The sequence below is a fragment of the Hipposideros armiger genome, unplaced genomic scaffold (genome assembly GCF_001890085.2).
Source record: "Hipposideros armiger isolate ML-2016 unplaced genomic scaffold, ASM189008v1 scaffold_13, whole genome shotgun sequence".
NCBI lineage: Eukaryota > Metazoa > Chordata > Mammalia > Chiroptera > Hipposideridae > Hipposideros > Hipposideros armiger.
In genome coordinates this window covers 1,126,761-1,151,586 of record NW_017731363.1, presented here as the reverse complement: position 1 = coordinate 1,151,586, position 24,826 = coordinate 1,126,761, and the positions used below count along the sequence as shown (strand labels likewise).

The 24,826-nt window shown below is 40.2% G+C and overlaps 2 protein-coding genes across 2 annotated transcripts in view; one reads left to right on the top strand and one right to left on the bottom strand.

The window, feature by feature from the left end:
• Positions 1–24,826, top strand: part of PIR (pirin) — a 93,776-nt gene that overhangs the window by 62,865 nt on the left and 6,085 nt on the right. The window contains exons 7-8 of the mRNA XM_019667378.1: positions 8,820–8,864; positions 16,618–16,700. Coding sequence (XP_019522923.1) covers positions 8,820–8,864; positions 16,618–16,700 — 128 coding nt within the window. The remainder of the gene's footprint in view (positions 1–8,819; positions 8,865–16,617; positions 16,701–24,826) is intronic.
• Positions 23,459–24,826, bottom strand: part of LOC109395168 (transcription elongation factor B polypeptide 3-like) — a 2,585-nt gene continuing 1,217 nt past the window's right edge. Inside the window, exon 2 of the mRNA XM_019665993.1 lies at positions 23,459–24,823. Within this exon, the coding sequence (XP_019521538.1) occupies positions 23,505–24,823 (1,319 nt within the window). The 3' untranslated portion in view covers positions 23,459–23,504. The remainder of the gene's footprint in view (positions 24,824–24,826) is intronic.

The following is a 24,826-nucleotide window of genomic DNA, read 5'->3' as shown; positions in this document are numbered from 1 at the left end:
TTGCAGTCTCACTAATTTAATGTTGACCTCGTTGTATCATTACCACATGAATGGGATAGAAAACAAGCATATACTGCTACCATGCCATCCTCTATACCACGAAAATGCATATTCCCAGGGGACATCTAGTTAAGGGAGACTGGAAACATTTCTCATGAATCATGCTAGGTTTTATCTGAATTCTTTCCTGTAAATAATATTGGAATCAATTTTTACCATCTCTTTTATTTCCTTCGGGTAAGGCACATTTCTGTGGAGTTGTGCTAATCTTGCAGAAAACAGATGTTTCGTGCAGTGATGATTTGGAAGGCAGTTAATATCAGGAATAGAGTTGCACGGTGCCTCACTTACAAAGAATCCAATTTGTCAAGTCTCTGACAGTACCAGATTCTTTTAACATTGCCCACACGTTTTTCATGTTAGTTCTTGGCTAAAATAAGAGTAAGTAGTTGTTTTCTTTTTCTTCTTTCTTTCTTGCTCTTTCTTTCTTTCTTTAGTGACTTTTTTACCATTTCTTGCAAAGCAATCTGATTTTCCTTGCTGTAAACTAATATACAGGTAACACTTTATTATCATTCATTGAGAAGGACACAAATCTGTATTTCTAGGAAAATGTCAATCATTTCCAAGAAACTTGTGCCTTCTCGTCCTCATGTCCCCTTTGTCTTCTGACTGACTGCATCAAAATTTGGCCCTGAACAGCCACTCTGTTTTCCCCATCTTCCTTCACATCACCTCTGCCACTAGGTATTTAAAAGCAGGATCTGAAATGTTAAAAATGGAGGATTGTTATGGTACGGAAAAAATTATGTAAACGTTTTTTGCATCCCCCAACTTTTAACTTCAAAGTATATGTACATCAATCAACAAAGTTCCTTTAGAAAACATATAGCCTACCCCTCTGTGGTTAGTAGTAGAATAATGGCCCTGCCAAGATAGCTACGCCCTAATCCCTGGAACCTGCAAATATATTACCTTATATGGTAATGTTCTCTCCATTATAGATGCTTTGTTGTTCTGCCTTTCCTATTGATATAGCTACACCTGGAATTAACTTTCATGTATGGTGATGTACAATTGCATTTTTTTAAAATGTGGCTTTGAAAAAGAGAAAAAAATGGCAAATATACATGATGGAGAATATCATGAACATTTTTGGGAGCTCACAGTTCACTGAACCATCTTGCAGTAGCAATAATGATCATAACTAACATTTATTAAGTGCCTACTGTTTTCCAGAAACTACTCTAAGAACTTGCCCTGTATTAACACCTGCAATATTTACAACTCCATGAGGCAAAGACTATGATTATTCCATTTTTCAGATGAGAAAACTGAGATACAAAGAGGTTAAGTAACTTACTCAAGTTCAACTAACTAGTGAGTATTGGGGCTGAGATTGTAACCCATGCAGTCTGACTTTCACTATGGTTCTTAACCACTAAGATCCAGACAAATTAATGGATCTTTAGTGACCAATACTCCTATCGGTAGTGCTTTGGGTATATTGGTAAATAAACCCAAGATTTTGCCAATAGGTTAAAAAAATGACTGTTTTGAAAATTTTTAAATGAATAATCACACCAGTTTGAAGATTGTATTATGTTTATCTAATGTATCATCTTTAGAGAATTAATCATCTTTAATTGACTCTTACGTTAAGAGTCCATATAAAGCAAGAAACTATGCTAAGAATTGAAACACATTTCAATTGACAAAGGTGCATTTTTTCATGTTTTCCAGGTCCTATTTAAAAATATTTTTCTCTTAAAAACAATCAGCTGTCTAAATATGTCCTACAATGATCCTAGGGGTATTTATGACATTCTGTGCTTATCCAAGGCTTCTATTGTTTTCTGAAGCTTTATTTAACCTTTAAAGCTCTATCTATTTTAGTTCTTAATTATCTATAAACTTGGTTTCAGTCTAAGTTCAAAAGCCTAAAATAGTTTCTATTTTACAGCCCTAAATATAATTTTATTATTATAACGACATACTTGAATTATCTTCTGAATTTTTCTGAGCAATTAAAAACCAATTGTGAATACTGTATATTTGAAGAGAAAAGCTCTGATCAAATAAAACAAAGAAATAATAGTAGCATGTATTATTTTAATTAAAAATGATCACATTAAATGTCTTGGGCCGGCCGAGTGGCGCGATGGTTGGGAACTCGCTTGGGATGCCAGAGGGCCCCGGTTCGGATCCCACATGTGAGGGCCGGTGACGCTGCCCTCCGCAGCTAAGATGCTGAACGGCAGCTCGGCCTGGAGCTGGGCTGCCGTGGGTTGCCGGCGACGGTGTAGGCTGCAGTCCCTGTGGCAGTGGGTTGCCATGGGCTACCGCGTGTGGCCAGCAGCCAGCGTGAGCGGCCAGCAGCCGCAGTGAGCGGCCGTCCAGAGGCCGGCGACTGATCTGCCTTGCCCGGGAGGAGCGCAATGATGGTGCCAGCTTGGGCCAGTGAAGCAATGTCCTCCACAACTAGACTGAAGAACAAAAAAAACAACAGCAACTTGTCTGTTCCCCTTCCCCCAATTCCCCAGTACTGTTCCCATCCCCCCAATTCCCCAATAAAAAAAAAATTAAAAAAAAATGTCTTGTTGCTGGGAAAACTTCAGTGTAGACTTAGTCTCTAAAGAGCAAGATAAGTTTCCAGGGTTTTGTTTTTTTTTAAAGATTTTTTTTTTAGTTGGGGAAGGAGAACAGTGTTGGGGGAATCGGGGAAGGGGAACAGACAAGTTGCTGTCCATTTGTTCTTCAGTCTAGTTGTAGAGGACATCACTTCACTGGCCCATGTTGGTATTATCGTTGCGCTCTTCCCGGGTGAGGGAGTCGCTCGCCGGCCATTGGACAGCCCCTCACGGTGGCTCACGGCAGCTCATGAAAGCTCACGCCAGCTGCTGGCCAGCCCCACTGCAGCCTACGCCGTCGCCGGCGACTCACCGGCAGCCCAGCTCCAGGTCGAGCTGTTGTTCATCATCTTAGCTATACAGCAGTTCTCAACCTGTGGGTCGTGACCCCTTTGGGGGGGTCGAACGACCCTTTCACAGGGGTCGCCTAAGACCATCGGAAAACAAAAAGATATTGACATTACGATTCATAACAGTAGCAAAATTACAGGAGTAGCAAGGAAAATAATTTTATGGTTGGGGGTCACCACAACATGAGGAACTTTATTAAGGGGTCACGGCATTAGGAAGGTTGAGAACCGCTGCTATAGTATGTGCAGCGTCACTGGCCCTCATGTGGGATCCAAACCGGGGCCTTGCTGCTCAGAGCTGGTGTCCCAAGCCAACTCTTAACCAATGCGCCACTCAGCAGGCCCTCCCGCGGTTTTTAATATGTTTTTTTTTCCTTGCTATTTTATTAGCAAGAAAATAATCTGTGGAGTTTGGCCCCCAGAGGGCTAGACTCCATTCTGGGCACTTAGAAGGCTTTACTCTGAGAGTTTACATTCCAAAGAGCTTACATTGCTAATACATTTCTCATTCAAAATGTTAAATTTCTTTTATTTCTTAGTTTTTCTGTTAGTCTCTAATGCAATGAATGTTTCGTATTATCTGTGTGGACCAAACCATAGGGAAGGTTTTCCTGTAGGTTGCAATTGTTATTGTTTAAAATATAGGATCTTTGGAGACAGCTCTTCATGTTATATGCCCGAGACTTATAAACACAGGCCATAGTATGACCATTGTGGAATGTTTGAAACACATTCTGAGTATATTTTACTCTGGAAAGCCAGTCGTCTCAAGTCTTTGTGTGGGTACCATTCTATGCACTATGCAATATCATTGAGTATTTTACTATTGATGTCACTTACCACATTTAGTAAAATGGGCATCCTCTTATTTTCTTTTGATGGAATTCACAAAAGGTCCTGAAATAACCTGTCTGTTGTCCAGATGGCAGAGCTACAAAGTCAACACCTCTCTCTCTTGCTGTTTATGTTGGGTTATAAGATGGGTGTGAAATGCCTGTACTTGGCAAGCTTAGAGATCTTATAATGAGCTGTCAGTTGCTGTGTGATCAGAAATCCCACCTTACGTCGCCAATTCTAGACTGCATGGGTCGTTGGGACACAGACTGCATCCTGAGTGCCAGGACGTTCTTGAAGAGGACAGCAAAGATCTATTCTCTATAGACCTTTGGGAAGCAGTGACCCTGCAGACTTTTGCTTAGTGTTTAGCGCAGTCTGCGAGGAGACTCGCTGGCTTGGAGTTGAGGGGGGCGTGTTGGGGAGCATGGGGCCATCTCTGTGGTTAGAACCCTTCTCTGCCCTGGGTCACAGCTCATCGGAAGCATAGATAGCTGCCGTTGCAACCTCCTGCCCTACACGATGTTGGAGGAAAGTTAGAAGGAAGGGGCAGGAAAGGGAACTGACATTTGTTAAATGCCTACTAAGTGCAGGCATTGTACAGATAAGGTGAAAAACATATAACACACATATGTGCATACATATGTATATGTATGTATGTATGTATATGCAGGTAAACAATGCCCCTTGATCGTCACAACAGCCCTGTGTTGTACATATTTCCTTATTTTACAAACCAAAATAGGCTTCAAAATGTTAAGCATCTGGTCCTAGATCGTTAGGGGTCATTTGCTGTTTTTTAAGCCTGCCCTTTCTGCTTGTGATTGTTTTTGTTGCTGTTTTATAGTTACTTAGTTGGTTTGTTTTTCGTGGCACCACAGGGTTTTAAGTGGGGCTTCTAGAAAGCTCACGTTTTCTGTGGGTAGAAAATGGATTGGAGGCAACCGGTTAGGGGACATTTCTCTCACCTATATGATTTTATATGTAAAAGAAAAAGAGATGAAATTAATATGGCAATGTATGTGTTCATTATTTTATCCTTTGTGCTCTTCTGAATTAAAAAATGTAAAGTACTGAAATTAAAAAAACACACTCTTCTAAAGTTGAGAAGGAAAGGAACTGAAAAATTTGGTCTGATGATGAGGAAACATCAGACAAACCCAAACTGAGGGACATTCTACAAAATAAATGGTCTGTACTTTTAATGAAAGGAAAAGTCTGAGGAACAGTTTCAGATGTAAGGAGATTCGACATGACAACTAAATGTAGCAGGAACTCGGATTGGATCCTGGCCTAGAAGGTTTTGTTTCTTTTTGCCATTAAAGGCACCGCTGAGACAACTGGCACAATTTGAATATCTCTACCTAGATGATAGTCCTGTATAATGGTCAGAATTTTTTCATTGATATTGTATCAATGTCACAATTTTTATAACTACACTCTGATTTTGTAAGAAAATAACTGCTTTTAGGAAATACATACTAAAAATTATTTCAAGATAAAAGGCTATCAAGTCTGCAAGTTTTCTCTCAAATATTTCTGGAGAGAAGAACGATAAAGCCTATGTGATAACATGTTAGCTTTTGGAGAATTTGGGTGAATAGTCTATGGTCGTTCTCTGTACTATTTTTTGTAACTTCCCTGTGTGTCTGAAATGATTTCACAGTAAAAAGTAGACAATAATTTGGCGGAATGAGGAGAGGGAGGAGAGGACCAGGTGGGTCTGCCTCCTGTCCCAGGAGGCCAGGCATGAGGTCCTGGTGAGAGAGCTGCCTGCCCATCCTGAACACAGGGGTTGGGGAGGCTCTTAGGAACCAGTGCTGCTTTGGGATCTGGCAACCAGCGGAGCCCAGAGTTCGGGTAGAGTTTCATTCTCTCCTGGGCCCCATCCCCCACTCTTCTTTCCTCCCCAGAGCTGACCTTTGTCAGGGATTTCGTGCGACACCACGCCATGTTTTTGTACTTTCTCCACAGATACGTATGTAAGGAGTAGTTGTAAAGTTCATTAAAATAATGAACCCGAAGACTGAAAGGCTGGAAGAAAATTAGCTGGATTATGGCAGGGAATGTAGGCCAAGTAAAGCTCTCACTGGGGACGCTTGCAAGACTGGGAACCTCCCTAGAAATGAGAGCACATGCCACAGCAAATGATTTACATATTTAAATGAAAAGTTGTACATTTTTTATGTTTGACTAAAGGAATTCTGACTTAAATATGTTGCTGATTAAACCATCCTACAGGGCCAGAGGTGAAATGTGACCTCCATCCCAACTCATTTTCTTTCTTACGAGGGAAGGGAAAGGCTTCCCAGCTGCAAAGAGGCTGTAGCTTAGAGGGGACATTCGTAGAAGACAGGAAACTGTAGGGCCTGTGACCTCTGACAGCACAACAAAAATGTGAGGATGCTATCAATTCCTGGTACAGGACGTGAGGTGGGGGAAGACAGAAAGCTGAGAACTTGAAAATCTCACAAGAGAGCTCTTTGCTGATGCAATTCTGCTCTTAGCAGAGAAGGAATTCTAAGAAATTGTAGTGGTTCTTAAACATATAGTAAACATTCACACCGTTTGGCTCTTGTTTTGCCATAGCTTTAAGAAACAATGCTTGATGGAAATGAAACGAGGTTTACACGAAGCAAGTGCAGATGGACAACCTGTTAAGAAAACAAGGAAATTGCCCTCTCTCTAGTCCTACACCATTTGCTCTAAACTCTGTGCCTCCTAACCAGTAACATGAATTTTGTTATTACTAATGAAGGTAGATTCAATATCCTAATATGAGACTTTTTTCATGGAGCAAAACTAGGTGAATGTGTTTAGATAATTGACTTGGCCATTTCTTTAAGCAAACGAGTTTGGTCATTCAGGATTATGTAAGAAGATGAAAAAGGAACGAAAACAGACCTAGGCAATTAAGTGTGGACTAGTTTCCTGCTTGGAGGGTGAGGAAGAATGAAGCAAAGGGAGTAGAGGAGAAATGGCATTAAAATAATCCAAATAATCCCAAATAAAAACCCAGTTGCAATTGAGAACTTTGAGGTTCTGTCAAAATTGGAAACCATTAATTTTTTAATACCTTATGTAAATGATGACATGTCCTTACAATGGAATGCATTGCAGTTTTTCCCAAGAAAGAGTTATTTCTCTATGTTTTAACATGGAAAGGTATCCAAGATAGAATACTGAGTTTGTTCTAGTTTTTAAGCAAATAGTATTTAGTGCATAAAATAAAGAAACTGAAAGCACAAGTGCCACATTGCTAACGATATGTCAGGGTAGGTATGAAGATTGCAGAAAGACGTTCTATTTAGATGACACTACATACTCTCACAGTCTTAAAATATTTTCAAATTAAAACAAAATAATATGGATTACTTTTTTAAGAGAAAAAACCAACGGATATTTGCACTTTGAAAAAGAAATGTAAACAATTTCCCATGGCCAAATTTCTTAAAAAGCAGCTAAGAACGGGATTTTGTTCCAGCCTTATTATAAATCAGGCTCGATAGGACTAAGGAAGCTTAGCATCCTTTAGAGCAGACAGCAGTGCTCCGGTAGAGTCAGCCCATCTGGATAAGACATGTGCACTTAGGCTGTGAATTGTTAGCGTGTTTTCAGCATCTACGTGAACCTCCCTCCCCAAAGTTACGCAACTTGAAAACCTAGCTGTGCCTTATTCATCTTCCTGTTTCCACCCCCAGTGAGTGGTAAATGTTCACTAGGCGATGGTAGACCGAGCTCAGAAGGCTGAGCGAGTGCGTCAATAAGGGAGAAAAAACGTGAGTGAGCTAGGAGCAAATAGTGTTACTTCCAGCGGCCTTAAAACTTATTCTAGTAAAAAATCTCAGAGAGAAAACACTGAAATAGGAGGATGAAAAAACATTCTCTGGCACCCACCGAACTGTCTTTTGCCATCCTTCGGATTTTCTTAAGCAGGTTCAATTTATGTTAAGTTTTATCAGGTATACCTTTTCTTCTGTGCCTCTCTTGCACATTTCAACCCACCCGCCATCACACTCACATCCCCAAAGTATATCCATGATCCTCCCATCCCTGCCTTTGTTTTGCTTACTGTGTCATCACATTGACTCTCACACAGACTCCAGTCTGCCTGCTCTGCTACCTTGAACTCTGCATCCCAGCCCTCCTTTTCCTCTGAAGGCACATGGAGTGCTATCCTAATTCCATTCTCAGCTTGCCGTTTCTAGGTTCACGTCTCTCAGTAGCACCGCAGCATCTCTTCTAAGCCATGGGTACATTGCATAAACGTCCATGAAAGTCCAGTGCTCATGTTCAGAGAGCCAATGGCAGGTGGTCCGTGGTTCTGAGCTCTTGGCCCCATGACTCACAGCAGGAATCTGGTCAACGCTGTGTACCCTCTTCACAGAAAAGTGTCCACACTTGAAAAATTGTGTGGACATTTCCAGGGAGTGCACGGGCCATCTGAAGTTCATTCATGCCCCAAAGATTATGCATTCCTAGATCTGATAGTCTATTGTAGGCTAGATAAAAAGGAATGAGTTCACTGGAAATGAAAGTGCAGCGAAGTAAAGAGAAGCATATTTTTAGCATTCTGTTCCTGGAGAGAAGGAAGACAGTGAACAAGATAAGCCAGACTGGTGGGTTGCACTTATTGGCATGATGTGAGAAGTGGAAGTTTGTTAATACAGCTGCTGGCATATAGATACAGAGCCAAGTGAATTGTACACCGTCTACTTGGGTGACTGTGAAACCTATGGGGCCAAGTCACTTAAGAGGGCTGAATGTATACATGCATGTGCGCATGTGGGAATGGGAGTGTGTGTTTTAAACAGGTCACAGATCCTAATTTTTTAAGTATGTAGCTAAAAGAAAATAAAGGATTTCATCTCCAAACTTATCTTTTATATCTGTTATGTAAATTTACATATTTATATTTCACATATACTGTTAAATACATTGCTATATCTTTGTTCCTTTTGTCATTATGGACACTAACCTTTTAATGTCACTCGTCTCTTTTCAGGGTGGACAAGCTTCATTTATACCATATCTGGAGATGTGTATATTGGTAAGTGATGAGTACGTTGCTTTGGGTTCAAGTGCAATATAATTTTAACTACTGAAGGGGAGGAAAGGTAAAATGAACCCTTTCATGTAATTGAATACTACACCTCTTCCTGTACCGCACCAGCCCCCTCTATATCCCAGTACAGCCTGGTACACCCAGGGTAGGGCACCTTTTCGCTTCCAGCATGTTCAGAGAGGGAGGAGAATATGAACGCCAGTCATGACAGCAGCCATTTTACTGTTGCCTGTGTGCAAATGTAATGTCCAAGCACAATTATATGGGTTGACACTTTGATATGATGTTAATAAAGGGATGGAGCTCTAACAGACTCCAAGGGGAGCAGGAAGGAGGCTTTCTCTTATTCTAGTGTTGAATATGTGTCACTTGTTGAGTGTGGTCTAGAAGGGATGTTTGAGACTCAACCAACTCTCATTTTATAGATGAGGAAAGTAAAGTCTAAAGAAAGCTTTTTACCCTCACCTATCACCCTTGTCCCTCCTTACCCTCTGGTAACCACTAAACTATTGGCTGTGTCTATGAGTTTTTGTTCCTTCATTTGTTTGTTTTGTTCCTTTGTTGTTTTCAGTTTTATATCCCACATATCAGTGAAATCCTATGGTTCTCAACTTTTTCTATGTGACTTATTTCACTTAGCATAATAATCTCAAGATCCACCCATGTTGTCACAAATGGCACTATTTCATCTTTTCTTATAACAGAATAGTATTCCCTTGTGTATATACACCACATCTTCTTTATCCAATCACCCACCAAAGGACACTTTGGTTGTTTCCATGTCTTGGCCACTGTAAATAAAGCTGCAATGAACATTGGAGCACATATATCTTTACAGATAATTGTTTTCAGATTTTTGGGGGTAGATACCCAGGAGAGGGATTGCTGGGTCATGTGGTAATTCTATTCTTAATTTTTTCAAGAACCTCCACACTGCCTTTCATAGCAGCTGCACCAACCTGCATTCCCAATAACAGTGTATGAGGGTTCTTTTTTCCCACAGCCTCTCCAACACTTGCTATTATTTGTCTTGTTGATGATGCCATTCTAATTGGTATGAGGTGATATCTCATTGTGTTTTTTATTTGCATTTCTCTGATGATTAGTGATGTTAAGCATCTTTTCATATGTCTATTGGCCATCTGTATGTCCTCTTTAGAGAAATGTCTATTCGGGGAGGATATGATTCTTAAAGTGATAAGGACACCACAAATATTTGTGTAGAATGAGAAAAAGCAGGAGCAGCAAACTTTCTGTAAAGGGCCAGATAGCAAGTATTTTCATCACTGCAGGCCATCCAGTTTCAGTTGTGACTCATTCCTGCCTTAGTAGCACAAACGCTGGTAATACGGAAACAATTGGGGTGGCTGTTCCAATAAAACTTTATTTATGGCCACTGAAATATGAATTTCACATATTTTTCATGTGTCATGAAATACTGCTCTTGATTTTTTCCACCATTTAAAAATGTAAAAACCTTTCTTAGCTGGTGGACGCCACAAAAGCTCACATTTGCTTTGGGGTTAAATGGCATTGTAAGGATGAAAGAGAAAAATTAGCAAATAATCTTCAAAATCTGTTTTCATCAGTAGTTACAGCCTTGTTTCCTGACAGACCTTTAGTCCAAGAATTTAACAAGTGAAAAGCTCAACAACTCGAGGGGTAAGAATGACTTAAACATCTACTTGTTTTTCGGGAGGTGAGGCATATTTTCCTGAGTCATCTCTATATACTGGCCTGGTCCTGTCTTGTGACCATGGACCTCAAGTCCAAAACATCTGGCAGGAAATGGGGTCTCAGTGTGTAGCGTTGGAGTGAACTTGTATCTGTCCAGAGTAAACTGGACCTTGGAGAGAATCCAGCTACCACAACTGGCCTCTTGGGCCTCTGCTTAACCAATGAGTAACTGGCCAGATGACCTCATTTGAATTTTATCTCCTTCCCTTCCTCCTACCCACCCCCTAATAGAGATGCTAATGAGAAAAACAAAAGAGCAAGAACAAATCACCAGAGAAAAAGAAATGACAGAGCAGAGATAGCGATTGAATATATATTGACTTATAAAATCTATAGAGAGAATCCAGAAAATGCTTTCTGACTTTACTGTCTCAATTTTATCTTGCTTATAAATCCAGGATGGCACCTGCCAGCCACAGATGGTGGGAGCTGATAAGCAAGTAGTTATCTTTTTCTGTTTAAGTAGATGTTACAAATACATATACTGTGTGTATTGGGCCGGAATTAATAGACAGCACTCTGGGTTGAGAAAATAATCTGGGGAGATTCCATAAAATGGAGATTTAGGAGGCCAATACAGGTATTTTTTCTATTAAAAATATTGATGCAGGGAGTACTTAAAAGATGAACATCAGTAGATTTAATTTGAGTATGGAATTTTGAACAGTAGAAACTGCTGGATATTAACTAGCTGTCTAAGTTAGTCAGACATTTTAAAGTTCAAGGTGACACCCTGAAGAAGAGAAGGAGTTAGCAGAAATAAAATGATTAGAATTAGCAATTTCTTATTTTAAAAAGTATTTTTTAAAATATTTTTAATTTATTGGAGATATTTTATGCTTTTCTGGGATCTTCTTAATTTTTGATCCACTGGTTTTTTTTTTTCAGGCCTTCTAAGCTGACTGTTGAATAGTAGCTTTAAAAATTATGTGGGAGAGAAAGACATCTTTGACACAATCTTTTACTGAAGTAACAAGTCCTTTAACCAGCCCTCAGCTGACATCTGTACAGTATATGATTTTTTAAAAATCCAAAGACAATAAGAAGTTCATGGTCAGATCCCAAGGATACTAGCACCGAACCCCTTCCTTGTAGCTGAGATGAACATGTCATGACACATTAACACAGAGATCAAAAGGGTAGAAGATATTCTATCCTGTATCCCTGAAGCTTGGGACAAATTATCAGCTTGGATGCCAATGCCCTGGAAAGACCATTGTCAAGTATACTGTTGGGGCTTAGAAAATACATTTAGAAATCTAAAAATATTTGTGTATGGTTATTGAACTAACAGTTAACTGGCTTATATGGGCAGTAAAATGTTTCCAATTTATTTAAATAAGTAATTATTCATGCTTAGTTTGTGCTCAATTCTTTGCTTCTGGTTCTGGATAGTATTAAGAAGTTTCGCATGGCCCCCAGATCTCAATAAAAATGAGGACATGCACTAGAAGCCCTCCAAATTGACCTCCACTTACTCAGAATGAACTGCTTCATTCCATGGTGAACACCTTGAGTGAGGTGCCTGAGTACCCAGGATTCCAGCCAAGTCCAAGTGAACTCGGCAGCTGTAATTGCTCTCAAATCTGTTTATGTCAGTTGCCCCAATAATTGCAATTGTGTAATTAAACAATATGTTAATTAATGAAATAGTGTGAAGAGGGTTAGTATTTCTAGAGCAACTAAGTCAAATGCTTTGCAAACGTGAGTTGCTAAAGAAAAGCCTTGAATTAATAGGGGAGAGATGACAGTAAAAGATTGGGGGAAACGGTAATCATCTAGAATAGCGGTTCTCAACCTGTGGGTCGCGACCTCTTTGGGGGTCGAACGATCCTTTCACAGAGGTCGCCTAAGACCATCGGAAAGCACATATTTTCGATGGTCTTAGGAACCGAGACACCGCTCCTCTATCCGTCTCCAGGCGGGTCCGCCCACATGCAGATACGCCCACATATGAGTACCCGGCTTCAAGAGAAAATTTCATTTATTTGTAATTAGAAATAAATATTTCACAATATATAATTACATATTGTTTTTGTGATTAATCACTATGCTTTAATTATGTTCAATTTGTAACAATGAAAATATATCCTGCATATCAGATATTTACATTACGATTCATAACAGTAGCAAAATTACAGTTAATAGAGTAGCAACGAAAATAATTTTATGGTTGGGGGTCACCACAACATGAGGAACTGTATTAAGGGGTCGCGGCATTAGGAAGGTTGAGACCCACTGATCTAGAAGGATTTCAGTGGCTCATTATGTGTATGCTTTATAAGGGAAGATGGTGCTTCAATCCAGTCAGCAGACCTGCCTTGGCTATATTTCTAAAAATTGCCAAATTAGTTTCACTGTAATTTAAAATAAAATGTTTAAAGCAGTTTGTTTTTTTCAGTTAATGATCTTGATTGCATCAGATAAGAATGCTGCAACTGTACATATAAACTTGATGACATCAAAATCTATGATGAAGTACTGGAATGTGTGGAATAGAGAGTAAGTGGGACAGCAGTTCTTATAAAGAGAAGGAAAAGGAAAAGGAAACCTGGCGTATGGGGAAAAATTTGCACAGCAATTAATCACACACTGAAGATGCAGCACTAACTTTAAAATATGTTCTAAAGCATTTTGCCCTTTTATAACCGTTTAGGCGAACAAAAATATTTGCAATTCAATTGTTTTCAGTTACATTTTCCTTAGCTGCAATATTAGATTCAACATTCTTGGCAAAGCTTCTCAGTGGAAACTATTTATTATCTGATTTGGCTCTCCTTCTAATTGGAAGTAATCAGAAACAATAAGATATATTTTCTTGGAGATTGATTTTAGGTTCAGGAGATAACCAGATGGGTGAAATAGCATAGAAATGACATGAACATGGAATCAGTGTCTTTGCTTTCTGTGATCCTGTTTAAAAAACATGTCATAAAATAATACAGAAGCTGAGGTACACTTAGAATGATTAACCTGGAAAGCTGACCCTGCTGTGTATAAGGAAGGTCTGCCTTAGGGTGGAGCGTTTCAAATGGCCTCTTCAGAATCAAGACTGCAACACCTCTCCTAGATCAGCAAGGAGAACTGGTCAAAATTGTGTTCCACATAAAGTTAGAATGAGAGCTCTTAGGAGAACGTGAACTCTATGTTTCTAAATGAAGATTTCCTCATGGGCCAATGAACACCATAGCTGAGCAAGCCCCTGATAGGAGGTGCAGAGACATCCTGATTCGGCATTGTTTTTGAGAGCTGTCTCTTGCCAGCTCGCTCCATTAAAACATAGTGAAGGGGCTTTATAAGCTGTTTGGGTCTATGTATCATGAACCATCCTGCATGATCAAATTAGGGCCAGGAATAGACCATGTGGGTAATGGGTGTCACATATGAATTAGTTGATGATAAAGGCATGGTTCGTTGCTCCCAGGGAATCTAAGTAAAGCACACTTAATAAAATGCTGCTCCATATCACAGTTAAAACTATTACCCGACTTTAAATGAGAGTATTCTTCAACTCCCAGAACTCTCTTTTATTGCTAAATTCTTGCATGAGTGGAAAATCAACAGAGTTCTATCATTTACTTCCATGGCATGTGTTGACCTCAATCTTAGATGGAGAAGAAGCCTTCAGTGGTGTGCTGGGGCTGACTCTTGCCAGCTCACGGGAGCTGGCTAAGCGCCTCTTCCCTGATCTCACAATGGCTGGCAGCTTGAAAATGGCCGCAGCGGGGGCATTTACACCGTGGGAAGTGACACACATTACACATCAGGTTTATTCTCCCCCTTATCCCCAAAAGCGGGTTTTAAATGATAACGTGCACATCACTGCCTCTCGGACAGAGGTTCTTAATCTTTTTTGTGCCATGGACCCTTTGGACATTTGCCAAGGCCCCACCTCTGAACAATGTGTTTGTTTGTTTTTTAACTCAATGAAGTCATTACAATATTAAAAGAACAAGTTTATGATACAGTTATATGTGAGCTTCTCTAATGACATTTGAAATAACATGATCCAGCAGCAGGTCTCCTCTGAATTCTAAGTAGTGATGAACATAAACTGTATTTTGAGATATCTGTAACAGCACTGCAATGTCAAATGTAAATATCTGTGGTTTCTACTGGGGACAAAATCATCGGTCCAGCTAATACTACTGTGGTTTGTTGGCAACATTCGTAACTGAAGGAAAGGCCACATTTCACTTAGGTGTCAGTGAAAATAGGAATATCATTTATCTCCCTGTGAAGTTCGTGATTGCTCTGAATTCTATTCACGGACCCCTTGGGAGCACATTGACTCTGGGTTAAGAATGCCTGCTCCATTAGAATCCTACTCCAAGTGTACACTTGAAACCTATGTAATTTTACTTAACCATTGTCACCCCAATAAATTTAATTTAAAAAAAAAGACCAAAAAAAGTGAATCCTACTTCATGTTTGCAAGCATCACAATGAACCCTGTTACTTCATATCCAAAGAGGTGGAAAGGATGTTTTCTCTAGAAAACACAGCTATATTGGGATTTCCCAAGCAATATTCACAAATTATGTTTCTGTTCATATAATAACTCAAGCCGCTGTCTTCATTTCCATAAGCACGTATTGATTATTATTGTTGTTCTCTCTGTTGTCCATTCGCAGGGCTGTTCTGTCCCACTTCGGCTTCTCCGTTTTCTAGCCTCCTCTTTCGGAACCACTGTTGTAATCTTCAGGTCACTACATTACTCTGTTCCTTGTGAGAATCGTATTAGACTCCTCTCCCTCCCACTGTTGCCAAATCCTTTAGATTCTTTCTCTGCTGTACCTCTTAAATCCATCCTTATCTTTCTGTGTCCACTCTCCCAGTTCAGACTGTAACTCATTTTCACTTAGACTCTTAGGATAAACTCCTAGTAGGTCATCCTAACTTCAGTTTTGCCCCCTCCGACGTATTCTATGCTCTGCTCCCAGAGTGATTTCAAGACACAGATCTGACCATTTCACACCCACACCCTCTCCTCAAAGGCCCTCCATTTTGTATGGATAAGCATGGCCCTCAACCCTCCTTGACCTGAGCCAGACTACTTTTCCACCATTCTTCCCAGAAGAATGTTCCAGCAATAGTAGAAGGTTCAGCATTCCCCCAGAGATGCCCTGCATGATCCCAGCACATTCCACAGTCTGTCCTCCTGTCTAGAATGCCCTTCATCCTAGCTTTGCTTCTTGTAGGTCTCGTTAATCCTACAAACCTCTGTTCGTCTTAACTTCACAACAAATTCCTAGGGTCCCTAGCCCTGAATTAGCCCCTACAGTCTCTGTTCTCTCATCGAACTTTGCTTATTATTTTACAGGTGCATTTAAGACACAATTTCGTCTGTATTATTTTGTCTGGGAGCCTCAGTATAGAGGGGATGGAAATGGAATCATCCTGAATACGCCCCCCACCGCCACAGCATTTAGCACTGGGACTGTTCATAGTTTAATAGCTATCCAACTTACTTATTTTTCAACTGCATTATTCTCTGATTATTTTGCAAATATATATGTAGTTTCGCCCAATGAGATTTTGAATTATTTGGATGCAAGGAATCAGCTTGACACTTCTTGGTATGTTCTCAGTACTAGCAGTCGTAGGTGCTCAATAAATACTTGTTGAAATGAGTTAATGATGGCACGTACTCATTGTCCTTCATTCTTATGAGGTTTATAATTTACCCAAGGAAACACTCTTAGCATGTAATGCCCAGGACTTTGCTTATTCATTGAACTATTAGGCATGCCAGTGAAGGTGTAAGTGGAAACACAATGCAAGATTCACCTCCCTGTTCTTTTCTCCAATGGAAACCAGCCAGTTTCAGACTTTAATAATTGCAAATATAATCAACCAAGAGATTTAAGGAGATTCCTAAGTCTGTTATTTCTGAAGTTGACATGAATGTTACTGTCCTGTATGTAGTTAACCAAATTTGTAACCATATGATAAATATACTGTGATGAGTATCACATTCAGTGGGTCACCTTTTTTGTAGGGCCTGATGATGCACAACAAAAAATAGAGCCTCATCACACAGCAGTGCTGGGGGAAGGTGACAGTGTCCAGGTGGAGAACAAGGTAAGTATTAAAAAATCTTTCATTTTTCTTAACTTGTACTTTTTACTAGTTTCCAGGGAAATGCCTAAATCTCCAGTGTAGCTGTGAATTTTTCTCTCCCCTGGGCAAAGAAACTATGCCACGAGTTTACTAACCCCTTTCATTAACTTCTGTTATTTCTCTTGGTTTATTTTAAGGTTTTATCTATAACGATTCCACATCTTCAGGAATCATCTGTGTCCCTATTGTTTACCCCAAGAAATTTGAATCTGGAGGCAACACATCTTCCTTGTCTTTTAATTTTCTTTCTTTATAGAATTGATTTTCTTTTTTTTTTAGTGTGAGTGAAAAATGGGTCAGCTCTTCAGGAGTATAAATATTGGTGTACATGCATACTCATAGAGAGCCCTTTGAAAGTAATTCCCATTTTGAACTGATATGGAGCATATGATGCATTTCGTAGTCATTTTGTGTGGATGCCCTGCTTTTTAAGTAAAGTTTCTGCTATTTCAGGAGTCATCGGAGCTTTTTCCCCAGGTTTCCATACTTTCTTTCCTATGTCTATTTCACTGCCTTGGTGATTCACTCACTCACCATCTTGTGAGCCTGTGAAGCCAATTTGACTGCTTTGCATCATTCTAATAAAGAGGATTGAGGAGACAATTGTGCAAAAGGTCCTAAAAAGATCAATTTTGAAAAGTAGGGATGAAAACTATTTCAGCGTGCAGGTCAGTGGTGGAGAGGCAATCTCACTGACTTCTGGTCCCCTGCCCCTGGCTTTGTAGAATGCAATGGAGTTGAGGGATCATTCTATCTTAGCCCCCTTTCCTGGCAGCTCACCTCCTGCTGCTTTAATCATCTGCAACACCGCCATGAACCATGAAATAGATAGAAGAAAAACCTCGTGAGCACCAGACAAAATGCACGTCGCAGTGTCTATGTTGAACTGTACAAAAACTGCCACACTTGACCTACAAAAATGGCAATTTTATCTACTTCAACCCAATGTAGGAAAAAAGGCATGGAAGCTACACATGGGCCAGAATCTACTCATAGCAGATTAGTTTGTAACGTTATCTGGTTTAACTTGATAACCTCAGTTCTTTCAATAATATAGCAAAGGGCACATTGCAAATGATAAAGACTTGGAAGCTGAAATGAAACATCAGAAAGAAGTGATGAGAGGAGCCAGAAAGACGGGAGGCAGCCGGGATAGAAAACAATCGGCTGCAACCATCAGTCTATTGACAAGCAGTGCTCCTGGCTCTGGAGGCATCATTCTATTATGGGCGCTTCTGTAAATATTGCTGTGTAGAAGCATAGTCTGAGCCATCGAGACATTAGAAAGATTTCTGTGAAAAAAATTTGTTTTATAAAAAAGTTAGCATTTAAATGGCATGCGTCGCTTATATCCCCAAAGAGTAGAAAGTCCCCCTTAGATTGCAACAGAGAAGAAATTGCGACGGTGTGAATCTTGGCTTTACCACTTGTTAAATGTGTGACTTTGGACATGTTTCTCAACCTCTCTGAGCTCCAGTTTGTTTGTCTGCAGAATTGAAATAATGACACCAACTGCATGGGGTTGTTAGAAAGAATATGTACAACTCATATATCAAAAGTCTACTCCAGATCAAGCACAGGGGTTGGTAAATTATGTCCAGTAGGCCTAATTCAAAGCTGTTTTTGTTAATTTTCATTGGATGACAGCCACATCCATTCATTGCTGTTTGTGAATGCTTTCACACCACAATGGTAGAGTTGAGTGGTTGTGACAGAGACTGAATAGCCCACGAAGCCTAAAATATTTACTCTCTGGCTCTTTACAAGGAAAAGATTGCTATTCTCTGGTCTAGTACATAGTGGGTGCCAAATAATGGTAGCTGGAAAGTTCACTGATCTAAGAGCCTAATTTAACAGGTAGTCATGCCAGATACATGTTACCTAATGAGGATTCATACCTTAGGCCCTAAGGTTTAGGGCACATAAGAGTTTCTACAGCTAGCAAAAGGCCCTAAAGGAATCTAATTCGCTTGGGCTCCAGGCCAAGGAATTTGATTTAGCCTAAGGATTAGATAAAGAAGGAAGATGTGATTTACTAGTGCTCCCCCAATCCCATCAAGAATGAGGAGTTGAGGGCTGGCTGAGTGGCACATTGGTTGAGAGCTGGCTTGGGAGCGCAAGCTCTGAGCAGCAGGGCCACCGGTTCGGATCCCACATGGGCCAGTGACGTGGCGCCCTCTACAGCTAAGATGGTGAACAACAGCTCGACTTGGAGCTGGGCTGCTGTGAGTCGCCGGTGATGGCGTAGGCTGCAGTAGGGCTGGCTGGCAGCGGGCGTGAGCGGCCATAAGCCACCGTGAGCAGCCATCCAAAGGCTGACGACCAATCTGCCTCACCCGGGAAGAGCACAATGATAATACAAACTTGGGCCAGTGAAGCGACGTCCTCCACAACTAGACTGAAGAACAAAAGGACAGAAACGTGTCTGTTCCCCTTCTCTGATTCCCCAACGCTGTTCCCCTCCTCCAATTCCCCAATAAAATCTTTGGAAAAAAAAAAAAAGAAAGAACGAGGAGTTGATATACTCCCTGGATTCCTTCTAGCACTGTTCTCCCTGTACTTTGACTAGTCCTCATTTCTGCATCTTCCACCATCACATCTATCTTCCTGGTTGACCAGTCAAATGGGCAGCTTCCTAGAGTGGCCGATCCTCTGGGGCAGGAGAGGAGGACAAGGCAAGGTTGGTGTAGATCACTTCTTTTCTCTCCCCGGGCTTCCCTGCTCTATCTCAGCCTTTGACTCAACTTAGGTCCACACATTTTAGGGTACAGGGACCCCTGTGTTCTTCACTCAGAGGGCGGATTGTCTTTTGTGACCATTACTCTGAAGCCTTCCATAGCAGGTAGCAACTACAGGGGGCTTGGTATATGTTAGACCTAAGTCTTTAAGCCAGACCCTTTGACTTCTTAGAGGAAGTCCAAATCCCAACCATGGCTTCACAATGGCCTTAACTTTTTCAGAGTTCTTAGAGGTTGGGATCACCCCATGCTGCCCTGGACATTTGATCCTGTACTGTACTGGTCATCCTGGAACAGCCTCCATTTCAAGGGCTAAGGCTCTCTGTGCTGCTTTGGCTCACAGTTGGTACTCTGGTTGCCAGGATGGCTCCATGATCAGGGGCACCTGGGTTTGATATGAAAGGCTTGATCACACCTTCAGCCCCATGTTTATACTAGTGCTTCCTCTAGAGAAGGTCTTATGCCTCATGGACTAGCAAATTTATTAGTATAGTTTGTCAAGGTAGACAAGCAATTCCTCATGGGATACCATCAAAACCATACTTGAGGTTAATGATACTCTTTAACGGCACCATTCATGGGGAACTCATTAAATTATGCAGATTAACATTTGATTAAAATAAAGATGGAAAGACAAAAATAAAACAAAATACCCTATTAAAGCTAGAGACCACTTTTTGCTTATGTATGTGTAAAAATTCATAACAATCATTAATTTTTAAAAAACTGGTAACAGTTAATTGTTTTATCTTTCAATTGGACTAAGTATAAACAACGAACTCTAGCAAAAACAATTGCATTCAGTTAAGTCATTCTAAAGCTCAGTTTCTTTCTGGTAATTTTTTCAGGTAATATATCACTATAATAAATGTTCATGAAGCTAAAGCATATCCTTAGATTGATTCTCAGAGTCTAATCAATCAAACAAACTATGAGAACATCCTCAATAGTATAGAAGTTACCGACACCTTACATGAATCACAGAGTCTTCATCTAGGTTTCAATCATTTATTGTTCATATCAGTGGAACCCAACACATCTTGGCAATAATATTTATGGAATAACAAAAGCAATTTGTAAAAGTAAATTATTAAGACACCCAGAAGGGCCTAACTCTGAACTAGGAACTCTGAGAATGTGTGCTAAAGAGGGGAAAAACCATGTGAAGTAAAAGAGATAGTCTGGGCCCCACAAGATCATGAGTTTTAGTTGGGGCAATTATACATGAAGCAGTAAGTGGGCCTCTGTTACCTTTGTATATGGCCTTTACATCAGACCCCAAAAAGGCATTGACTTAGATTAACACAGGGACTCACATCTTAAACAGGTCTTTCATTCTCTTTGCTTTTTACATGATTGTCATCATTTGACATTGTACACAAGGTCACCATGGACAAGGATTTTTCAAGATGGCAGCAATTGGGACTTTTAACCACATCAGCATTCTACTGAATATCCAGAAAGATTATCAGCTTTTACCAAATAAGGCTAGTTAAGGAAAGAAAAACGATGCATTTAAGAAAACAGAAAAAGACACAAAACATCTGGTTTAGGTTAGAGCAGAAGGGGCCACTCAGAGGTTAATTTTGTGGAAAAGTCATTAAAGGAAAACTTGGATCATGCTTCAGATTTCTGAAATGGAAACTGAACCCCTGAACTCCTCAACACCCAGAAGTTTAATCATTTTTCATTTCAGACCAAATGCAAGTGTCCTTTTATCCTACTGTCCAAATTATAAATGAAAAGGCATCATTGATTTGAGTAATATCAGAAGGAGCAAAACTTTTATATTTAAAACTTTCTTATTCTAAAATGTATAAACTGTAGGACAAATCTGTTACTGACAAAGATGCATCTTCTGAATTAAAAACCTTACAGCCTTAGAAGTCAGCACATGTATGACACGGGAGATTGGCCATTCCTCTTTCTTTCTCTCCTAACCCCTAACTCTTTCTTTCTCTCCTAACCCCTAACTCTTTCTTTCTTCTCTGCCTCCTCACCCTAAAACTCAAGTGCATCGCCCCTCCAAAAAAACACCTCAAAACACTATTCAGTGACATCTTCTTTCAGGTTAAATTATAAATGATGTAGTACCAATGATCAGAACTATTTTGCTAAGATACTTTTCTTTCAAGTGTCTGTTGATTCACATTAGAATTTCACCACTCCAAAGCCATTAGGGAATAAACCTTTTTTTTTAAGTTGAATTTTTAGTCATTTAGACATGACATTGAAAAAAAATAACTTCAGATAGAAACCTGCCCCTTTCCTGTGGGCTTAGGTTATGTTATGCACAATTTCACTTATTCATCAACTTGGGACATCAGCATGTTTATTAGTTATTATCCTGAGCTATAAAGTATGATGATGTCTTTAGGGCTTGCTGGCCCCTACAGTAAGTGGTTCTAGACTAATTTTTAAGCTTCTGTACCTATTTTCATGGTTATTTTTTCATTTCCATCATTGATTTTAAAATGCCCATTTTCTTGTATTGCTATCCAGAAGTGCTTTCCTGTCGTATAGCTTTAATCTCTTATAGACCTGATAGCCACAAAGCCTAATTGTTAGTGTTGTGTATAAAGCAAGAATAAGTAGGGAGATTGGGTGAGGATCCGTGCTAAGGTTAAAGCACTAATCTTTAGTGTGTGGAGTTAGGACATCTATTTTAAAATTTGAAATAGCAGAAGCCTTTTTAGGCTTACTCTTTGATTTTCAGCTGAGTTCACCTTAGCATATTTTGACATCAAATTGGGTTATGGATAGGAAAGGTGAAGACGTATAAATAAGTGTAGGCCTAGGAATAAACATATTCTTTAAACATGAAGAAATGATGAAAGCATCCACTAGGTAGAAATGATACCAGCCCTGGGATTGTAGGGAGTAATTTAAGACTTGCAGAAAATATTCTACCCTAAATTCCCTTCTAATTTTTTAAAATTGGAATCAGAAGGAGAAATAAATGTCAGTACTGTAAAATACAAGTTTTTTAAAAAATAGGGAGGATTAAATAATTCACTATTCATTTTTATTGAATCGAGTGATAAGTCTTCTGGTACTGGTAACATAACGATTTCTAGTTAAAGAGCTTATATTAGTAAGAGCATATAAATATAATATGATATCATATAATATATTCTATCACATATTTAGATATATGCTTATTATTAGAATATGGGTGAAGTTTTTCAAAATTTTTGAAGGATTTGTTTTAAAGTGCCTAATCATTATGGCTTTATTGTGATTGTTTTATTCTAAATCAGATAAATGTAAGAGATGCTTCAAAAGAAATACATAACGTTCAATTATCTGTTAGTCAGTAACAAACCACCTTAAGCTCTAGTAGCTTAAAGAAATTATTATTTCTCACAAGTGTGGTGGAAGGTTCTTCTGGTTTCGCTGGCATTCCTGGGTCAGAGGACATAAGCGGCAGTGGGGGTTTGGGGGCCTGTTGTGAAAATGCTCTCCGGAAGGATTACTGCACAATTTTAAGTCTCCCCAGTGATATCTAAAAGTGCATCTTTCTCTGCATCCACACTAACACTGGATATTATAATTACTTTTTGTTTTCAGTTTCAGGGAAAAAAATCTAATCTTCATTCTAAAAAACTTTTAAAGACTTTAACACAGTAGGACCGACCCTTTTGGAGAGACATTTGCCCGAGCAGATGTCCCTTGGATGTTTTTTTTTAAAATATAAATACAATCTGGGGGCAGTATTTATTAACTAAAACTATGTCTTATAGTTTACAAAGAAGCTAATTAACAACAAAAGTATAATTGACCTTAAAATCCTCAGTGAGACTGAGGCTTCACATCTTCTTCCGAGTTCTGAAGTGTTCTCCAGGCAGGGAGGCAGTGGCTGCGGCTCACAGGTTCACAGGTGCGCCACCTGCAGACTGCAGGAGTCGGAGACCAAAGGTTCTACAGAGCAGAAGATTCTGGTCTCCTGTGGAAGTTCCATTCCCCAACCCCCACTGTCCTTGTATTCCTCACCCCCCAATTCTATCGCCAAGGCAAGTCCTCAGGTTTATCGTCGGGAGAACCTGTTCTTGAAATCTTTAATCGTTTTAGCCATCATTGGGGCCATTTTCTTCACAGTTGGTTTCCTAGGATCACAGGAAACAGTGCTGCTGACCACGGATGCCAAGTGGGCACTGCTGGTGCTCGGGCCGTCATAGGCCGGCTCCTTGGGGCTGGTGTTAAAGCTATTGCTGCTGCCACTGCTGAAGGGAGCATAGCTGCTTCCTGTGGTGTATGGGGCTGGCTTAATCTTGATTTTCTCGGGCACAGCTGTTCCTCCTGTTCCAAACTTCTCCTGCCTTCTTCTAATATCATGAGGTGACTTGGCCACCGAGTTCACAAAGGCCATCTTTGTTTGTCGGTCTTTGGGCTTATTGGCATGTGCAGATCTGATATTCTTTGTCAGAAGGCGTAGCCGCTGCTCTCGGGCATCCTGAAGCCGCAGGTACATCTCCCGCCACGACTCATACTCTTCTGGCCTTTCTTCTTTAAAGTCTCGGTGACAGTGAATTTTCCATAATTGATCTGTATATTCAATTAATACATGATTGTATTCCTCTATACGATACAGCTGATCAGGCGTACACCTCTCTAAGACAGGTTCAAGAACGGAATATGGAACGCCTCCCACTTCAAAGATTGAGTCGATGTTGTTTTTAAGTACCCGGATGCACTGCTGACGCAAGGTCATCATTTTGGGGAGATAGGCACGCTTGGAACCAGAATACACCTGCATCTTAGAATTCATTCTCCGTCCAGTGAATCCAGCTTCCTCCTCTTCCTGGGGTGAAGAGTGTGCTTTTCGCTTTGGTTGGAAGGGTATCAAGTCGAGCGAAGGAAGTAGCCGGTAATTGCCCTGTATCATAGGTAACGGGAGGTCTGGCAGCACTGGCAACGCATCGGCAAAGACCTTTCTTGGCCTGACTGAATCAGCTCTGGCCGGCTGAAGCTTCTCTGACTTGTTTTCGTTCACCTTAGGTGATTTCTGAACCGAGTCCAAGTTTTTATTAGTGCCTTTCAAATCGTTTTTTTTAAGTCCTTTTACGCCAGTGGTCGTGGCTGAGGTTTTCACAATCCTTTTCTTTTTCTTGCGGGGCTGGTCATAGCTGAGGTATGACTCAAAAGACATGGTGGGCTGCTCGAATTCATCGTCCATATCAGCCTCCTCAACTTTGGGGAAGGAGCCCACTGACTTCCTATCTGAATGGGGAGTTTTTCCTTTCCCTTCTTGAGTCTTTAGGTTGTTGGAAACCTTCTCTTTCGCCTTGGACAGCAGGTCTCCTGCTCCCTTTCCTATGTCTAAGCTGTCTAGACTTTGCTTGTTTTTGT